At 51.9% G+C, this 18,661-nt stretch overlaps 2 protein-coding genes across 2 annotated transcripts; one reads left to right on the top strand and one right to left on the bottom strand.

Moving 5' to 3' along the window:
- Window positions 1-1,913: 1,913 nt before the first annotated feature.
- On the bottom strand, window positions 1,914-4,284 carry TGME49_273350 (molybdopterin converting factor, subunit 2 protein). The gene is made up of 2 exons (XM_002365896.2): window positions 3,085-4,284; window positions 1,914-2,524 (listed from the first exon to the last, which is right to left on the bottom strand). Exons 1-2 carry the CDS (start codon window positions 4,229-4,231, stop codon window positions 2,202-2,204), a joined length of 1,470 nt encoding a protein of 489 aa, XP_002365937.2. The 5' UTR covers window positions 4,232-4,284; the 3' UTR covers window positions 1,914-2,201.
- A 2,182-nt stretch (window positions 4,285-6,466) lies between these two features.
- TGME49_273360 (ABC transporter transmembrane region domain-containing protein) lies at window positions 6,467-18,661 on the top strand (the record flags this gene model as incomplete). The annotated part of the gene is made up of 14 exons (XM_002365897.1): window positions 6,467-7,543; window positions 8,634-8,852; window positions 9,767-10,093; window positions 11,119-11,228; window positions 12,297-12,410; window positions 12,887-13,043; window positions 13,930-14,074; window positions 14,602-14,783; window positions 15,160-15,515; window positions 15,975-16,121; window positions 16,686-16,733; window positions 17,204-17,294; window positions 17,724-17,854; window positions 18,274-18,661. 14 exons carry the CDS (start codon window positions 6,467-6,469, stop codon window positions 18,659-18,661), a joined length of 3,492 nt encoding a protein of 1,163 aa, XP_002365938.1.

Below are 18,661 nucleotides of genomic sequence, written 5' to 3'. Positions count from 1 at the left end.
GAATGGACAGTTCGAACAGGCCAAAGGAGCGATACACACGGGCATGGATAAACTCGTAACCTGCAAATAATTCTGGGTCTTGATGAGATCAGACACCTTCCTGATCAAGGCAAAATCACCCGCCGCGAAGATGTTCGTCCTGCCACGAAGCAACGATGAACAAGGATTTCCAGTAAACATCGTCGTTATTCCAACGGTGAAGCGACTGGCGTTCGGCACAGAAAAACCTCATAAAATAAGAACCTACTGACTTTGCATGTTGCAGAGCAGTTGGCAACCCGCACCAAATTGTGCCCAAGGACCGGGGTCGTTACAGGAATAGGGTCATCTTCCTGTCCTTACTGGGTACTCGTGGAAGTTACGGTGGCAAATACACCTGCAGACTTGAAGAGGAGAAACGGCGTGCCAGACAAAACAACTGCTGGCATGCAACTGAAAGCGTGTCAGCGTATGTATACCTTCGTATAGTGGCGCATATGATGATACTGAACACTCCAGGATTTTCCGATGACGAAGCTTTGAATAACCCGGCGAACAGTAGAATGTTGCTGCTGGAAGCGGAGTGTCACAGATGCCAGCGATTTAAAAATACTGCGCCTAGTTCCACCGTCAATTAGGCACCATAAGTCCTTAAGTGCTTGTTGAATGGGTTGAAGGAGCGCGGCATCCACTGTGTATCCTGTATGCGAGGTGAAAAATACATATACGTGAAAGAAATATAAAACAACCTATAAAGTGCAAGAAAAAGTGTAGTTAAGAGAATCCCTTCAGTGTTTTACATCAGATACGTAGTATCCTCCAAGTAGCCAAGGAAAGATCCCAGGACAAATATGTTCCACAAGGTACACGCGGCTCGTCTTTCGCTCACGTCAGCGGATCGGATGAAACCCAGTGTTGATAGAGCAATGAATTTTTGCTCCTATGCCCACCCCATGGCGGCACCAGCAATGGGGTGCTCGTAGGAGCTAATGTGACATGTTTCGTTGAGATGGCTGTGGAGATTGTACGGGATAGCCATTAGTCTCCAAACAGCTTAATGTGGGACTGGTGTGTAAGACCGGTACGAACCAAAGCATTAGGAGTTCCTGTTCTTCTCTGTGTCACTAGTGCTGTTCCAGCTGTTGCATTTCATTCGTACCCCTTTGTTTGCCTCTCCCCGAGGTCTACGTCAAAACCCATCTTTGGGAGCTATAGGTCGCTTCATGACGAATGAGGCTATCCGATGTTTTCGTCGCTCTACATGGAAGATGAAGGGCACATTCCTGCGCCGTCTCCCTCTAGTCAATAGCTCTTGTGATATTTGCACGGTGCCCCCGTCGCCTCCGTGGGGCGCATTGTCACTTCAGAGCGCTGTCATCAGAGACAGATAGCGATGCACAACGACGATCTCCCTGGCATCGTGCCAACGACAAGCGCGCCCTTCTAGCCTTCACCTCGAGAAAGGAATAGAATACCGGCTCGAATCCGGGTAAAACCCACGTACTCAGACCAGAAGCATGACGAATGGAGAGGTCGCTGTGAAGTCTTACAGACGGAGCGTGCCTCTGCACAGCCATTCACTTTATTCACTGTACGATGCTTGCTATTTTTGTAGTGACCAGTGTGAGGTACCGTCAGGAGACCCAACTCCACAACAGTACAGGGCTAGTTCATCGGAAAACTGAGAACTGAGCAGGCTGACGCGTGTCCCCTAGTTAATCACATAAACAGGGGAGCTCTCTGTATTGAAGAACGGAGCTCCTTGAAATAATGGTCAAACCACAGATTTCCCAAGTGTTAAGCAGTTGCAGCCTGTTCGTACATGCTGACAACGTCTACGTCCAGAGCGTCTTTATCCAGCTAGCTTAAAAAGAAGCTAAGTGGAACGGAACCATTTCTCCGAGTTTATGAACCCCTTTCGATCAAGTACGTTCAGTTTCATCGTCAACTTCAGTGGCTCTGCAGTGACGCCAGTCACCTGTTGCTTAAGTAATGCGACACATTGGGCCTGCCGTTCGGCGAAATCCGCGATGTGTGCCTATGCGTGCGTTGGCGTTCCTATGCACCCGATAAATCTATCCTAAAAGCCCACATCGCCGAGGAAAGAACTTCATAGACAGCTATTTCGCTTCGTAATCGACACCCTAGGAGGGGTGAAAAACAGTGAGTGGGCAGTATGCTTTATCTCCAGCGTAAACGCCTTCTCTGCCACTGTTGTACTCTCACGTCGGATATAGAGAAGTACGAACACAAGGCAGGGGCAGCAGGAATGTACCCGGAACTCTCCGTCTCTCCGTTGCTGACTCGATCGTATCCGATGAGTGGTTAAATCCGCGGATGCCGTGAGCTAAAGCATCTCCCTTGTCAATGCTCCTGCACGCTCTCGAGTTGTCATTTCCTGTGGTCTGCTTATCATGCCCTTTAGCCCGTTTCAAGAGTATTTCCTCCTTCCAAAACGGCAGATGATGCTTCACGAGCTCGACCACCAAGGAGCAGGCTCCCATACATGCACTCCGGTGTGGCGACGATGTGCAGACAATCAGAGCTGAAAAAGCCACAAAACGCGACAGCAGGAACAAAGAATCATGAAAAAAAATAGTGGCATGGCAAGACAACCACCGGGCTGTGTGAGTAACAGTAGAGAAGTTGAAATGTGGTCAGTGCAATTTGGTGAGGTGGCTACTACCACCACAACACTTCTCACAAAAAGCAGGAAACTACACTCCGTTACTGGATGACATGGACCGGACCGGCGTTCCACAGGATACCTTTCAGAACTGGTGACAGCAGCTTCTAGGTGCGAATGATCGGCTACACAGTGTGAGTTCGTACTATTGAATTTTTCTTGTGCAGCACAAAGCGTGTGACACTTTAGCACGTAGCCGCGCATCGTTCTCGCAGAACACATACGCACACGCCTCAATATAAATGCTTACGTATATTGTCGTATTCATGAAAGCAAATCGACGTACATTTATATCTACAAGTGATTTCGCGCGCTGGACAAGAAGCAGCACACACAAAATGCTACGCACTACGGAAAGTGAGGACAGTCAAATTAAATCAGCCTAGCAGCAGTCGTGAAAAAAGACAGAATGCCCGTACCTGGATCTCCTACAGCGACCCGACCCTTTCTATGAGAGACTGCAATTCTCTCCACTTGAGGAAACGACTGTCGTGCAGTGCTGCAGATGGCAAGAAGACCCTTGATAGCCATGGATGTATAACATTCTAAATCCAGAGCAACAACGTCATAGACCGCTTCATCATCTTCCCTCTGGAACGGCTGCTCTTGCTCTTGGTTTCTGCATCCTTCTCTGTGGCCCTGTAGCGCCTCCACTGCTTGCCGCTCTGCTTCCCTTTGAACGTCTTTCGCATTTGATTCCGTATCTGTAACTTCACTTTCATTCGAGGACTTCCCTCTTTCTCCCGAGCTCGAAAGTTCCACCCCTTTTCCTAAAGGGCACTCTGTCACAATTCCCTTCTCCAGCTGGGACTCTGCGAGCTGGCAGGACGGCGGTGACGGCTGACGACAGGCGATGGAATCTGGGGAGGCCCGACTGTGCACAGAATCTACAATGTGAGGATCAGAGCTAAAAGCGATGCGAGGGAGGGATAAATGCGGATGAATTTGAGACGTAACACCGGGTGGTTGACTGAAGGAAGAATGAGAGGTGGAGGCGTCTGAGACAGGAGAGTTCGTTCGCGGATTTTGGCATGGCACAAACGAGCCGGAGGCCGATATTGCCCCCTTGCTGGTTTGATGTCGAGGTGAGCTGTTGACTATGTTGTCTGATGAAGAAGGCGAAGAATCACAAAACGCCGAGGAAGGAAACGGCTCATCAGCAAGGGCAAGCGACGCCCGTAGACAAGTACGCGAGGTTGAACCAGAAGAGGTACCCAGAGCTGAAGTAGCTCGAGTTGTACCGACAAATACAGACGTAGCTCCACAGAACGAACTTTGGACGAATGCGAAAACTGTTTCCAAGCGTAGAGGCTGCGCCGTGATGACAACGCGATCTCGTCCATCTTCACTTGCCAGAACAGCTTCTTCCTCGTTCAAGGCTCCGACTTCTTCCAGTTCATGTGTTTTATCCCAGTTTCTCCCATCACTGTCTCGGCGGTTCTCTACCTCTCCGTTTTGTGTATGCTCCTCAGCATCTTTTCCGCCTCGTTCTTCTCTATTTCGTTGTGTGTTCCCTCCCAGCGGTGGCCGACTCGCACGGTCAGATTCGTTCTGTCCCGCCATCATACCGTCTTCTGTTCAATTCTTGTGTAGGACAGCCTAACCCAGCCGTTCGCTGTTGCCTGCTCAGCCATCCGTTTTCTGCGTTTCTCCCTGTAAAGGTGTCAGCACGACAACACCGGAATAAAAGACAGTACACCTCGCCACCTGCGGTACATTCAAAACAGGGCAATACCTCACCTACCTAACCTCCTAAACTGACAAAATACCGATGTCGCAAAGGTACGCTGGTGAAATCTGGGTCCCTCCAGCTTCGACCGTTTTTTCGTTTTTCCGTTCCAAGACAAAACACACGGGGAAGGTGGACCAAATCACGATGCAGGTGGCACATGGCAAGTCGAGGAGCGATGGAGGACGGAAAAGAATCTATGAATCGTCTGTTCTGTGCCCTCGAAGAGATGGTGAAGGAACGCTGAACAAGTGTGGCACGCAGGGGAAGAGTGTCAGCCCCGGAAACTGAGACAAGGTCACGGTAAACGCGGCCCGCTAGCAGGAATCGATATTCACTAAGAAATCTAACACATGGAAAACATTCACTTGGGTACCACCATGAAACAGGAGTCCTCGTTCCCTGTTGTCCCTGTCTCTTTCCATTGGAGACGAGCCACGTTAAGAAGGAATCTTCTCTCGTCACAACTTTTTTGCCGGGGAAAATGATCCTCGGTCACAAGAGATAGCGTTCGTAGACTCTATTCACGACAACAGGACGAAAACCTCCTTCGAACACAAGAATAGAGAGTGTCTAAACAAGATGAAGGCAAAACTTGGAAAGACTAACTCAACTCCTGACGAAAACGCGTTACAAAAACTCACTTCCACCAGTGCGCTAGTGGCCCCCCAGACATCGCCACACGGTCGATGCCGCCTCTCTTCTGTAGGATGGGGAGTCTTTACAGGAACCTATCGCTCCTTCACCACACACAAGCAAGAATCTCGTCACAAACTTCTGGCGAAAGCATCACCTAACGCGTGGTTCCGAATTTCGAAAGAACCGCGTCTGCAAACGTCTTTTCGGAGAACGGCTCTTAAGTGCCGCCTGGACAATGGCATGGCGGCACTCCTGCAGCTGGTCCTTCCCTTCTATGGTGTCTGCAAGTAGATAGGTCGAGTCTTTGAAACGGGACTGCGCCTCCGTTAAGAAAACACGCAGAACGCGTCTCTCTCTAGTCCTCCACTTTTCCGGTGTTTTGTCCCCAGCCGCGAGCGCACGCAGCAAGCGCGTCATCTTCTGCACACATAGCTGAAGGCGAAAAATGTCGAGGAGCGCAGGAGTTTTACTACCTAGATGCAGCTAAATCCCTTTGAACCCATGCGTTATGATTTTCCTCTCAAGCGAGGAGAAGATCTAGTGGCTTCATCCGTATGGAAAGGTTACTTCTTTTCTAGATACCCCAAAGGACGCCTTGCAACGACAGATCGAGAAGAGACTTGCTCGAGCAGACGTCTCGCTCAAAACGCAACGTAGACAAAAGCGTTTTTCGTTGACCGTTCTGCTCAAGGAATTCCGCAACATTCTCACTTTTCTTCTTCGTGAAAGACTGAGGACCAGGCTTTGGTGTTGCTGCTTTTCTTGTCTCGTGGTTTTTGCCGGGAAACCCGCGTCCGCTACGCGTATCGTTGTCCGCCTCCGCAGCCTTTTCATGCCCACCATGTACCGAGCCCACAGCCAGAGAAGGCGTCAAGGTCAAGGAGAAAAAGTGATCGTGTTTCTTCGGAGAGCAGACAGGCTACAGACGCGAAGGAACGCAAAGATGACGGTGAACAGGGGGGAAATGGGTGCGTGTTGCGTCATAATCTAGATCGAGGCACCTCGTCCAGCGAGACGAGCACCCTCCGTCATTTCCTCACAACAAACGAGTTCTATCGAAGGCAACTGTCCCAGTTACACAACGACCTGTTCTGGGTTTCCGCAGGAAGAGAAAAGAAACATTCAAGGGGAGATGCCCACTTGACTGGGGACTCAAAGGAGACGGAGCGTCAATTCGACCAACACTCAAGTTCGAGCAGGCGTAGGAGATCCCCGCCTGAGTCGTGCCTCAACAGCCACCGCATGCTTTTGTTTCATCTTTTGCCCTCTCTGCTCCTTCACTTCCCCTGCATTTCCTTCAACTGTTCCCCGTTGCCGTCCACGCCGGCCTGGGCTTTCGTTGCCTTTCTTTCTCGCATTAACGCGCAACTCGCGAATCCTCCGTGTTCCGTTCTGATTCCGCCTTCTTGTGTCGACCTCAACTCTGTTCGAGGATGACGCATTGCGCGACTTCTTCCTCTCTGCGGCAGCCACTCGTCGGCGAGTGTGGAGCATCCTCTTCGTCGGAAAACGGAGAGGAGACGCGTTCCTCCCTTCCTCCATTCGCCGGTGCGTCAGATCGTGAAGGACCGCCAAGACCTCCTTTCCGAGACTACGACGCTCAAGCGAATGCTGGAAACCTCACACTCGACACAGCCTCCTCAGCCACTGCTCCCCTTCTTCTGGAGCCTTCTTCGCCTTCTGCATCTCCTTCTTCTCCCCCTTTTCTCCCTTATTCTCACTCCTCCTCTCACGCTTCTTCTTCTGTTTATCCTTCTTGGAGTTTCGCCTATGACGGCTACGTGAAGGAGCGTCGGCGGCGCATGCGCATGTTGTGGGCGTCAGTGTCGGTGGACACCTTGCTGATGGTCCTCGTTCTGGCGCAGGAGTGGCGCTCCTGGTCGTACTCTGTTTCTCATTCTCTTCTCGACGTCGCGCTTCTCCACCTGTGTCGCTCTCTCGTTGTGATTCTCTCCGTCCTTCGAGTCCGGCGCCGGACCGCCTCTACGGTGCACCCTGCCCCAGACGCGTTCTCCCATGTGGTGGACTTCGACAGCGAGGGAGGTCGCCAGCTGGCTGCGCCGCGGGAGAAGACCCCTGTGGCGGGGGCTGCTCTCGAGGAAGGACGACAAAGAGAAGACGTTTCAGGGATATCCAGTGCTGTGTCGTCGTACGCGGAACTCGGAGAGCGCGCAGAAGCGGTCTCACGCTACAGGGGCGTCATTCGAGCTGTTGAAGAGGCCGAGAGAGAGGCAGGAGAAGTCGCGACGAAGGGGAAAACCCGCATCGACACCGCCCTGCGAGTGATCTTCGTATGTCTCTTGGCTGCCGTCCTGAAAGCCATTAACCTGCGCTTCGAGGACATTCTCACCGACTTCTCTCACACGTCGTCCTCGCCAGTTTACCGAAGAAACCAACAGGAAACTGGCGCTGGACTCCACCTCATCGCTAGCTCCGGATTCCATCTGCTTCTCCCCTTCCTGGAGGTCGCGTGGGCAGTTGTCGCGCCCTTCTTACAGGCATACTCTCTGGTGCGTCAAATGGTGGAAAACGCAAGATCTGTGGTGTGATAGTTTTCGTTTTCAGGCTTAGTCGGAAGGTTAGGTTGTATCACACGCGCGTCGACGCCAGGGGACAAGTCCATCAAACACGAGAATCCCAGAGCGAGAGCTGTAGGGCAGTATGTAGTACTGATGAGGACTACGGTGATGAGGTAGAAGTCTTCTTTTTTCAACGCTCAGGACGTTGCTGCTGACCGTGCACTGTGATCACGTGGAAGGGAGAGCGAGGCACGAAGAGGCCAAACTGTCCTTTGTTTAGGGGGGCTGAGAAAGGTGAAACACATTTAACTGGCTGGACTTCATCCATATGAGTGGTTGAAGAAAACGAGTTCACTCTTACGAATCGAATTCAAACGTGCGTTGTACGTTCGACAAGTCACTCAGAAAAAATAGATCACGACTAGCGAAAGGTGAAAATTCTCCGCTTCTTCTCTCGAGATGGCATGTCTTTTTCCTGCCTCTGCCTTTGTGGCTGCTTCCAAGGGCCAAGTCCCGAAGTCTTGACACGTTGGCAAGGCTCTCTGTGGACTCGCAGAGCGACGCTGTCCCTCCTCGTAAATATGCCTAGCACTGCAGACTTCGTGCTTTCTCTTCCCTGTCCTTGAGACGCTTCAGCGTTGTCAAGCTCCGCGCCTCACAGCCGCTCCTTCTGCCACACAGAGCTCGCCCCCCCTCCCCCCCCAGTTTGCGCAGTGTGCGTAGCTCGTTCAGGTCTCTGGTTCATTACCTGCCAACACAGCACATCTGTACATTTCTGTTGTTGCTTGCGCCTTTGGATCCTATAAAAACGTTATACAAGACATTCGCCTATACATGTGTATATCCATGCACACATACGTACGTATATACATACATACGTACATGAGCGAAACGACAAGCCGGTTCAGGGGCTGTTCAGTTTGATTTGTGGAGGTGTTTCCCCTCCGGTGAACGAAGATTCGCAGCTCTCTGTTGCGGCTTAGTCTGACTGCGCGTGTGAAGATAGCTCGTGGCGTTCCTTTCCGTTTTGATCTGCACTAGTTTCTTCTCCTCTCTGATGTCTCTTTTGCGTTGCGTCCAGTGGCGAGTGCGAGTGTGCCTGAGTGAGGAAAGGGCGCTGCTTCACCGTCGCCTTCTTCAGCTTCTTCAACTCGAAAAACGGGAAGCTGCTGCATGCGCTAGTCAGCGGGAGGCTTCTGAACAGGAACCGAGGGAACTGGAGGCCCCTGCGGACCTCCAGGGTTCTGCCGAAGAGGACCAAGAGGAGATCGAAGATCTCAGCACTGTCGAGTTCCTGAAGGTAGACAGACGGATCTTGCACATGCTTATATGCCCACTGTCTCCTGTGCCTCTGTCGTCCTCGTTAGGCTGCGTACGCACTCGATATGTCTGTTGAGCTCTCTCCGTCTCTTTGTCTTCATCTGTGACTCGATCTTTCCGACTGTGTGTCGCACTGTCTATTTCTCTGTCTCTGTCTACATGTAAGCGCGTCTATGGACCCAAATGGTTGAGTATGACGTGGACGTACCGCTGTCAAAACCAGTGAGAAAACGTCTGAAGACCGACGAGAAGCATGCGAATGGTGGGAGACAGTGAAGGTGAACGGGAAGAAGAACAAAGTTGAAGGAGCATTTCGTAGAACTCACCTTTTCTGAGGTGCCACCAAACCCAGGGGGAGGCCGAGAATGCTTTCCGCTCAACACGAGTGCCGTTGTTGAAGCTTCTCACGTTTCTACGTTTTTCTCGCTCGCCATGTGACTTCGGTGTCCCACTCCCAACTTGCGACGCCCTTGTTTACATGGGTCTTTCAGTGCTTTCGTAGTTAGACTGGACTGCGGGTCGCTGGTCAAGACTCTCACCCTCTCTCAGAAAAGTGTGTCGAGCGCACTGGCCAGGACAAGATTAAGTCTCTACTGTTTTCTGTGTTAGACCATCGCAGGCCTCCATTCCAGTATGGAAATGTATGTGCCCTTTCCATCTTTTCGTTTCCCCTGTAAAAGGAACCCAGTGTTTTTCATCACTGTTTTCTTCTACTGTATACGAGAAAGGGCGTTCTTTGGGTTCTGGTGTTTTCACACGTTTGACTTTTTCTTCTCTGTTCAGTTATTTCGTCTTTCCAACACGATTCTCCAACGTTTACAGTATACATGTTTCCTGTATTTTTAGCTGCTCGTGTGGATTCTTCGACTTTCAAATTTCTCTTCCCTTTCGCAGCTGCTCCGGCCCTACTTTTGGCCGTCAGGGGCCGTGGCGTCGCGCGCGGAGTTCACGAGCCAGTGGAACTCTCCCTTCGTTCTTCGCGCCCTCGCCTTGTCGACGTTTCTGTGCATCGCTGTGAGCAAAGTGTTGACGCTGGCCTCTCCCCTGCTGCTCGGCGGAGCTGCAGGAGCCGCGGCCGAGGCAGCGCGTTTCGCGGCAGAAGGCAGACACGATGAAGCGACAGAAGCTGGGCGAAGAGGCGCTCTGTTTGTTGCCGCCTTCGCCGGCGCGGCCTTGGGCGCGAAACTCTTCAAAGAGCTGCAGGCCCTCGCCTATCTGAAGGTAGGCCGAGACCTGAGGAAGTTTCCGTGACCTTGCTCGCGGTCGACCTCGTGGTGGAACAGCGACAGCAGGTTGGGATCCGGAATGCACCGTGCTGCACCCGCCTCGCTCGGCATTTTGAATCTCCGCTTCAGTGAAGGCAGATCCGCCAAAGACTCAGACACCAAGCAAGGGAGAGGAAACAGAGATACTGCGCGTGAGGAATCATGTAGTTGTTCTGTCCGCTTGGCCGCGTGGTAGGAGGATGGGGACTCTGGGGAAAATCCTCTGAAGTGTGGTGGAGCCTCGGAGCGTGAAGAGAGCCATGGAGGTCGGCGGCAAAGAAGAAGGAAGAGTAGGAAGGAAATGGCGAATGCTGGAGAAACGGGAACAACGACAAGAAGAAGACAGGACGGACACAAACAGGAAAGAGAAGGAAACGAGGACGGATGAAGGAGACGCATTACCTTCATTGGTAATGCACTGATACAATTATCGTACAAACACTCAGCGAGTTATTGAGAGACACTCACGAGCCCAAAACCATAACTTCGTAATCTCAATAGTTTGCGATAGACGATTCATGTCGAGCTGTCTTCGGTGGTCAATCCATAAGTTTAGCTAAAATCGCTCCAAGAGATAGTACAAAGTGGAAATGTGCAGCAATATAGTATGCAGACTTAGTGGAGAAGGAAGGAAGGAAGTGGACCTAACGGCGGTGGCCGTGCCGGGCTAGACGTTCGAGAAGCATCAGGAACTGAGGTTTGGAAGAAATCAGGAAACGAAGAAGAGGGTAGACGGAAACGTACGAGAGAAGACAGAGAATCGGAACTGTGACCTTCTTCGGCTCCGCTGGAGTCTGTTGTTCTTCTCTCGCCGTCCCTTGAGGCTGGCGAGTTTGCAGCAGACGTCCACGTCTCCTTCTGTCTGCTGTGTGGTCTTGTTTTCTTCCCTCCCGCTATCGTTGTCTTCTCCTCCGGCGTCTGTCACCTGCCGTGTTTCGGTGATTTCTGCTTCCCGACTTGGTCTCCTTTTTTGGCTTCCAGGTGCAACAGGCGGCGTACGTGGAGACATCGGAGCGAACTCTCCGGCACCTGCTTTCCTTGCCTCTTGAATGGCATGTGAAGAAACAAATGGGTCACGTCATTCGCGCAACGTGAGAGAGAAAAAAACATCTGCGGGGGTTTCAACGGGGGTTTCAACGGGACAACAGCAAGACGTGATCGTGCCTCGAATACCGCATACGACTGTACGAATATGACACAGACAAGGCCGCCTCGGTGCTGAAGTCAACGCGCTCAAGTGGAAGGCTTCTTGAGCAGCTAAGTCGCTTTCACGAACCTGTGTCGACTGCGTCTTGACGTTCTGCGTGAGGCACAGTTTTGGAAAAAGGGTGCATCTTACATGCGCAGGTGTGGAGGGAACTCGGGCAAGTGCCCTCGACGATGCAGGGGAAAAGCCGACGTGATAGCGCCGGGTCTGCATGGTGACTTGGGAGCTGTTTTTCCAAACCTGAGACAGCCGATTGAGACGGTGGAATTCGTGTCGCAACCTCCCATGCTTTGTTCGATGTGAATGGACTTGTGTACGCGACCTACAGCTGTACGGAAGGCCATACATCTCGAGGCAAAGAACTCGATACTGTGTTTCAATCACTGTGGTAACCACAACCCACGAACGCGGCAGGAAGGGAGCATTGTATGTTTCGCAGTGTCCCAGGAGATGTTTACTCCTGAATCAGCATTCATCGACCGGTGCGGTAATGTCTGTTCTGTTCGTTGATCCGTGAGCTCTGTCCAGAAGCCTCTCTCTATGTATCTCCGTCTTGGTTGTGTCTCTCTTTATAAAGCTCGATGTAAAGATAGAGGGTTTGCGGTCCACACGAGGACAGATGCAACGCGTGCGACACGGTCACGAGAAAAAGACTGACGGCCACAAGTTTGTGGCTTCTGCGAGTTCCGGGAGACAGGCAGATTTGGCACTGAGGTGCATATTGCTGCCTGCGGTGTTGCTCGCTTTGTCGAGGGAGAACGTCATATTGTTTTTATTAAACTCGCGTCCTTGTAGGTGAACCTTCCTTTCCACGTTGTCTCGCTCTTGTATATGTGATCCTTCCTGTTGGATGTACACTTCGTGTTCAGTTCGTTTCTTCCTTGGTTGTTTATTCCTCCATCCGTCGTATTTGCACTTCGTCCTCATCTGCCGTCTGTTCCGCTTTCTGCAGGGACCGGGGGACAGAAGCATGTTCCTACTTGATGACATACCTTTTTCTCTACCTGGTGCCCGCGCTGTTCGAGTGCATTGCCGTCTGCCTGGTCTTCATGTTCCACTTGCGCCAGTGAGTTGGCAGGCGAGGAGAGAAAAGGCTAAATGGTGTCGCCAAGCAGGCGAGACGTTCCCCAAGAAATCGAAAATCTCAAGGAACGCACCCTGAACGGAACCGCTGCTTGCACGGCCAACCAGTTCCGGTTCTTGACCAAGAGTGAGAGACGGTTACTGAACTGTGGAGACGCGGATGCAGCGCGAGCCACTCTGTTGGAAGGTTAATCAAACCCAATTTGAGTCCGTTTGTATTGACGTGGACAGACTGCCTGTCCGAGTGACCGCGTTGTGAGGAAAGCGATTCGCTGGAAGTTGATGCGAGAGATACACAGCGACTTCACTGTGGGGTACAACGGAGAGAGCCACAAGCCGAGGAAGATTTGTAGGCTACGTCCCAGGTGCCTCTCTACGTTATCCATCGGCGTTTGAGGTGATCGCCATCTGTCGCGGTGGTTCCTGCTTTGTTTCGTGTCTGCATGCCTCTGTCTGCAGTCGCGTCCTCGCTTCTCTGCTTTTCCTCTCGCTTTCCATCTACGCGTGGGTGACTCTCCAAGTGACGTTCTGGCGGCGCAAATGGCGCGAGGCTCAAAATCAAAGAGACAGTAAATATCACCAGTTGGCCATTGACGCACTCACCAACTTTGAAACGGTACGTGAACTCAATCTCAAAAACCTTATGAAATGCATTCGTGCGTCTGTTTCTGTGTTTGCATCATGTATACGCAAGTATATACATGTATATTGATGTATATTTATATGTATTTATATACATATACGTGTCTTGAGCATACGTGGATTCGTGCGTGTGTGCAAGTATCGGTCAACAAGCCTACTGATCTCTGTACGGACCTGTCATTTATGTTTGTCAACATATAGTCGAGCACTTGCTGATGTACGTGACGCGTCAAGGGGTCCTGATGAATGTGGTGAGGAAGCTGAAAGTCACTCTGTTCAGCTCTGATCAGCTAAGAAACATAAAAAAGAGAGCTGTTCTGTCGGCCTGCCGTCTGTTGCCTCACGCTGTCCCTTCCCACATCCATTGCTTGTTTTCTGCAAAGCTGAACGGGAACCTCGTTCCACCGGCCTCGCGCTCTGTTTACGTGGATCTCCCTACGTCTGTATTCTCTTTTCGTCTGGGTTCGGTGTCGCAGCTCAAAAACACTACGTATCCACGTCGACCTTGCGGAGACTGAAATAAGTGAATCTGAGAAATAGACCTGTATAAAATCACCAAGACCATCCCGGCTGTGGAGGCAAAAAACTGTGAGGACGGCGGAGACACTGCGTTCTCGCGCACGAGAGCGTCTGTATTCATACAAAGTTCGAATTCATCAAAATACAGAGTCACTCAATAGACAACTTCATGCACATCCACAGTCATGCGTATCTCCATATATATACATACCCACATACATTTATGCATATATGTATCTCTCTCTCTATGTATATATATATATATATATATCTATTGATATGGATATATATGATGAGCGCTACAGGTTCGGTCTCGCGTTTGTCTTGTTCTTTGAATTTAGGTCAAGATGTTCAATGCAGAGGACTACGAAGTTCGACGTTACGTGGGTGCTGTCCAAGAGTTCCAGGAGCTGGGGACCAAGATCCAAGCTTCTCTTTCTTTCCTGAATGCGGCGCAACAGACCATTGTCTACGCAACGCTCGTGGGTAGGCACTGACTTTGCGGTGTCTCGGAAGAATCACCATTCTGCCACGATCAGAACCAACTTTTATGCCTGTGTTCTCACCACAGGGAGTGCGAGGCCTGGTGCTAGATACGATTCACAGATGAACAGTGGCGAACGTGCACCAGTTCGTCATCCGTTGTCTTCTCGTTCTGTTTTTTTCTCCGGCTCACGCAGACCGTGTTTGACCTTCGGCGTTGGTTTTTTGTGGTGGCAGTGAATGTCGTCTTCACTTCTCATCTATGCCGCCCAACTCCATCTCCTTCTGTGCGTCGATGATGAACGCGCGTCCGAACGAAGTCTCCAGTGATTGCGCTGGTTTCGTCCCCGATAAACGCCGCAGCTGCTCACACACTGAGGGCAGGCCTCTGTGTGGTCCACTATACGACGAATCTCCATAGAGGCTTAGCACGACCCACCCGCCTGGCCGCTTATCCCTCTGGGCGTGAGTGTGTTCGCCGTCAAAGCTCCAAACATGTTGTGTATCTGTCGTCTCGCCTGCATGCGCAGGAGGTCTCGCGTTCACCGTTCAGGCCATCGCCCAAGGGACGATGAGTGTGGGGGAGTTTGTAACTGTGCAAATGTATCTCCTCAACGTCTTTGCGCCTCTCAACTTCCTCGGGACCATCTACAACGTCATTGTGCGCTCGGTGGCGGACGCTCAGAATTTGTCTCATCTCTTAGGCACGAAGGTAAAAGACACACTCGAAGAAAAGCTTGCCGAGAAGAGAACAACGGGGCGCTCCGCAGGCACTGCGTCGATCACGCGCCTGAACTCAGCCTCGACTCCTCGTCGTGCGTCTGTCTCCACCTGGCGTAGGTAGCGGTGGGGGCGAGCGACGTTTTGCGCGTTTTGTACGATGCGAGAGGCGCGCGAAAGAGTAACACCTGGGGGAGGCAACCACGCATAGCGAGAACTGCGGTACCTGTTCTGGGTGAAAACCGAGATTCACTACTCTCGATCCCTGGCCTCTGGGACAGCGTCTCTGGCCTTCTGCAATTGGCAATCTGAACACGAGGCAGGACTTAGACGGAAGTGACTCTTCCTTTCATGGTTTGCTGTCTCAGCCGGGCATCGTGGATGCGCCCGATGCGGCGTCCCTCGTGGACATCCTCACCCGACCGCCTTCGTCTCCCGGCGTCTCGTTCCGGGATTCAACTGCCTCGACGTTCCAAGTTTCCCTGGGCACGACGGCTCCCGCTTCTGCACTTCTTGCCTTAGATGCTTCCATGCCCGCACCTGCACAGAGGCGCTCGCAGGGGGAGGCCTCTGATGAAGCCGAGCCGACAGAAAAAAACGAAACGCAACTCGAGAGATTCTATCTCCAGGCTCCGCTTCGTCCGCTTGTCGCGTACGCCGTCGGAGACGCGTCGCCGCCCTTGCCCTACGCACCCAGCATCGAATTCGAAAATGTCTGCTTTAGGTGAGAGACTGCGAATGGACGGCGAGGGACGCCCGCGCTTGAGGATTACGAAGCGAAGCGAACCAGGCGAAACGCGTCCTATTTCACCAGTAGAGTCGTCGAGGAAACTGTGTCGAGCGTGAGACCGTAAACGCTTCGTTTTGGACCTCTCCAGATTCTGGGGATGCCACAGTGTCCAACCGGGTCCTTGTTTTCACTTCGCCTTCTTGAATCGTGTCGATGCATGCGCCGGTGGATGGCTGGTTGCCTTGTTTCCCTCGAAGAGTCGCTCGCATCCGAAATACAGCGCGAGCCAACGAACATTCGCACAGGCGTAGAGCTCTGCCATCTCGTGGTAGAAGTGACACTGAGACCAAGACTACCCCAGGTTGGTGAAATGCGATAGAAGGCCTTTGCTGTCCAGGAGTTCATTCTCTTGTTTTTGTTCGCGCGCGCGTCGTGGAATTCCTCTGCATGCAGCTACAACGGCCAAGGGCGACACCGACGATCGATTCGCGACGTCAGCATTAACATCCCTGCATGCAAGACCTGCGCACTCGTGGGAATCTCCGGAAGCGGCAAGAGCACCCTGACCAAACTGCTCATGCGCTTGCTCGAACCAGACAGGTAGTTGTTTTCTCCGTCGAAAACAAAGAAAGACGAAACGAACAGGGTACCTCACGGGTACTGATGCGAGACAAAGGAAAATGAAGTGTAACATCAACAACGTTGAGGTCGAGATCTCAAATAGGTTGACAGAGAAGTCAAGGAAGTCAAGAGAGAGGACTCAAGGCCGTCGAGAGAGAGAAATCATTGCGAAGGGGCATACGACTGACCCGAATGGGGACAAGGATGCAGCTCAGAGCGAAGGCGGGTGCTGTCCGTATCCCAGGACAGTCAGCAGGCGCAAAACAACAGCAACGCGCAAAACGCAGTGGAGAGATGAAGAACAGGAAGGAGGGTATCTCGAACGACGAGAAAGGAAGACGAATTCCAGGACGAGGAACAGATCAAAAGCAGTTTTCTACTTGTGTCAGCAAGACGCATGAGGAGAGAGGAAGTCGCACCCTCCGAGGAAATGCAGTCATGTGAATACAAGTGTTTATGCGTGGTTTTTTCTGGGGGCGCTGACTTCATAAACTGTCCGTTTTCAAACATTGCCTAATTCCTGGGACTGTGTCGCCTCTGCAGCGGCCGCGTCTTGATCAACGGCGTGGACGTCTCTCGCGTCACTCAAGAGTAAGCCCAGATGAAACCAGCTTCTTTTTTCGTACTTCAACGCTTGTACATGACCTCGCCGTTGACGTTGGTGACAAAACTGGATGAACCATGCGTTGGTGCAAAACCACGCGTGTATTCATCGAGACGTGCATGCGTACGGACTGGGTAAGACATATATATATATATATACATATATATATATATACGTATACATATATACATATACATATATTGAGGCATATAGCAGACAGTTGAAACGAGGATAGGGAACGTAACGGGAGGTGCTGTCACAGTCTCCGAGTTTTCGTTGTTTTCCGCCTTGCGCCGGAGCGACGTTTTGTGTGAGTATTCTTCATCCCCAGTTCACTTTGTGGATGTCGTCAAATAAAGTATTCACTGGCGCGGAAAGTGTGTCTTTCATCCCATTGTTGTATGTATTTCTCGTCCCTATTTGCTGATGCCTAGTTCCTTTGTTTTTTGCCTCTCAGGTCTTTGCGTGCATGCATCGGCATGGTGCCTCAAGAACCAGTGATGTTCAACGCCACAATCTACGAGAACATTGCATACGCAAAGCCCAACGTACGACTGAATACGCGAAATCCGATATTGCTTCCCGTGGCGAGTCTGGTTTCGCCTCGCTGTCTATTCGACATCCAGTCCATGATTCAAGCTCGTTGTGTCTGTTCTCAGCTCTCTGCGTACAGTGGATTTGGGAACAATCTCAAGGGCAGTACTGAGCATCCTTGCCTCTGAGCGGTCACTCTTCCTCGCTCCGAATTGGTGGGGTGCGCATGCTCGCAGAGTGATGCAAACATGAACGCCGGTAGCAAGTCAATGTCAGACACATTGAGCTACTCGCGCGGTCGTCCCTGGAGTTGCCAGCCTTCTTTTGCTTCGCCTTCATGTCCGTCTTCGCCTCGCGGACTGCACTTTTGTACGTTCTTCAAAGGCATGTCCACCGCGAAGAAGATGTTGTTTCTCCCAGTTTGCGTTGTTTTTCTTCACTAGGCGACGTTCAGCGAAGTCGAGGCAGCCGCGGATGCCGCGCAGCTTCTCCCTCTCGTGCTTGCGATGAAAGACAAGTGGAACACAAGGGTGGGTGAAAGAGGGCTGAGACTCAGTGGAGGCGAGAGACAGAGGTACGCAATTTAAGGCTGAGTGCCGGAGAGAGATGAAGAAAGCAGCGACTGCGACGGCGCTTCGGTGAAACGCATAATAGTAGACGGCAGTGCGTTTGCCTGTCCCCTCCACGCTTCCAAGAGAATGCTCGGCTTCTCTTTCGCAGACGCTGTGCGGCGACAGACGCGAGGGCGCCTTTGATCCTGAAACGTTTCCAGGAGAAGGCGTGACTTGTCTGGTGCTACGTCTTCCTAAAGGAATGCATGTCGTCTCTTTCGCTGAGGAGTCCCAGCAACGTCTCCGTCGTCTGGTGCATTCAATGCTTTCAAGAGAGTCTTTGCGTTTTCTTTCGCAGACCTTTTCCAAGAAAGCGCCCTTCCATTCTTTTTCCGTCACATGATGCATGCACGTTCTGATTTTGGCTGGGGTGTATCTGCAGGGTAGCCATCGCGCGCTGCTTCTTGCGAAATCCGCCGATTGTGCTTCTCGACGAAGCTACGTCGTCACTCGACTCCGTGACGGAGGCGGCCATCCAGAAAGGTCTGCTGAGCCTCAACAGCAATCGCACAGTGCTGATGGTCGCTCACCGACTCTCGACGATCATGCATGCAGACCTCATTTGTGTCATGCGCGGAGGGCGAGTTGCAGAAATGGGGACGCATATGGACCTTCTGGATCGTCAGGGACTGTATGCAGAGCTCTGGGAGGCGCAGGCGAAGCAGGAAAGTCGCGAGAGCGAAGAAGAGACAGAGGCAGAAAGGGAGGAAAAGGACGAAGGCAAAGACGACACTGCGACGCGGCAACCGAATGCGGCAGCGGAGGGATAA

Source organism: Toxoplasma gondii, chromosome VIII (genome assembly GCF_000006565.2).
Source record: "Toxoplasma gondii ME49 chromosome VIII, whole genome shotgun sequence".
Classification (NCBI taxonomy): Eukaryota; Apicomplexa; class Conoidasida; order Eucoccidiorida; family Sarcocystidae; genus Toxoplasma; species Toxoplasma gondii.
The sequence above is the reverse complement of the archived record's forward strand: the minus strand, read 5'-3'. Positions and strand labels throughout refer to the sequence as shown.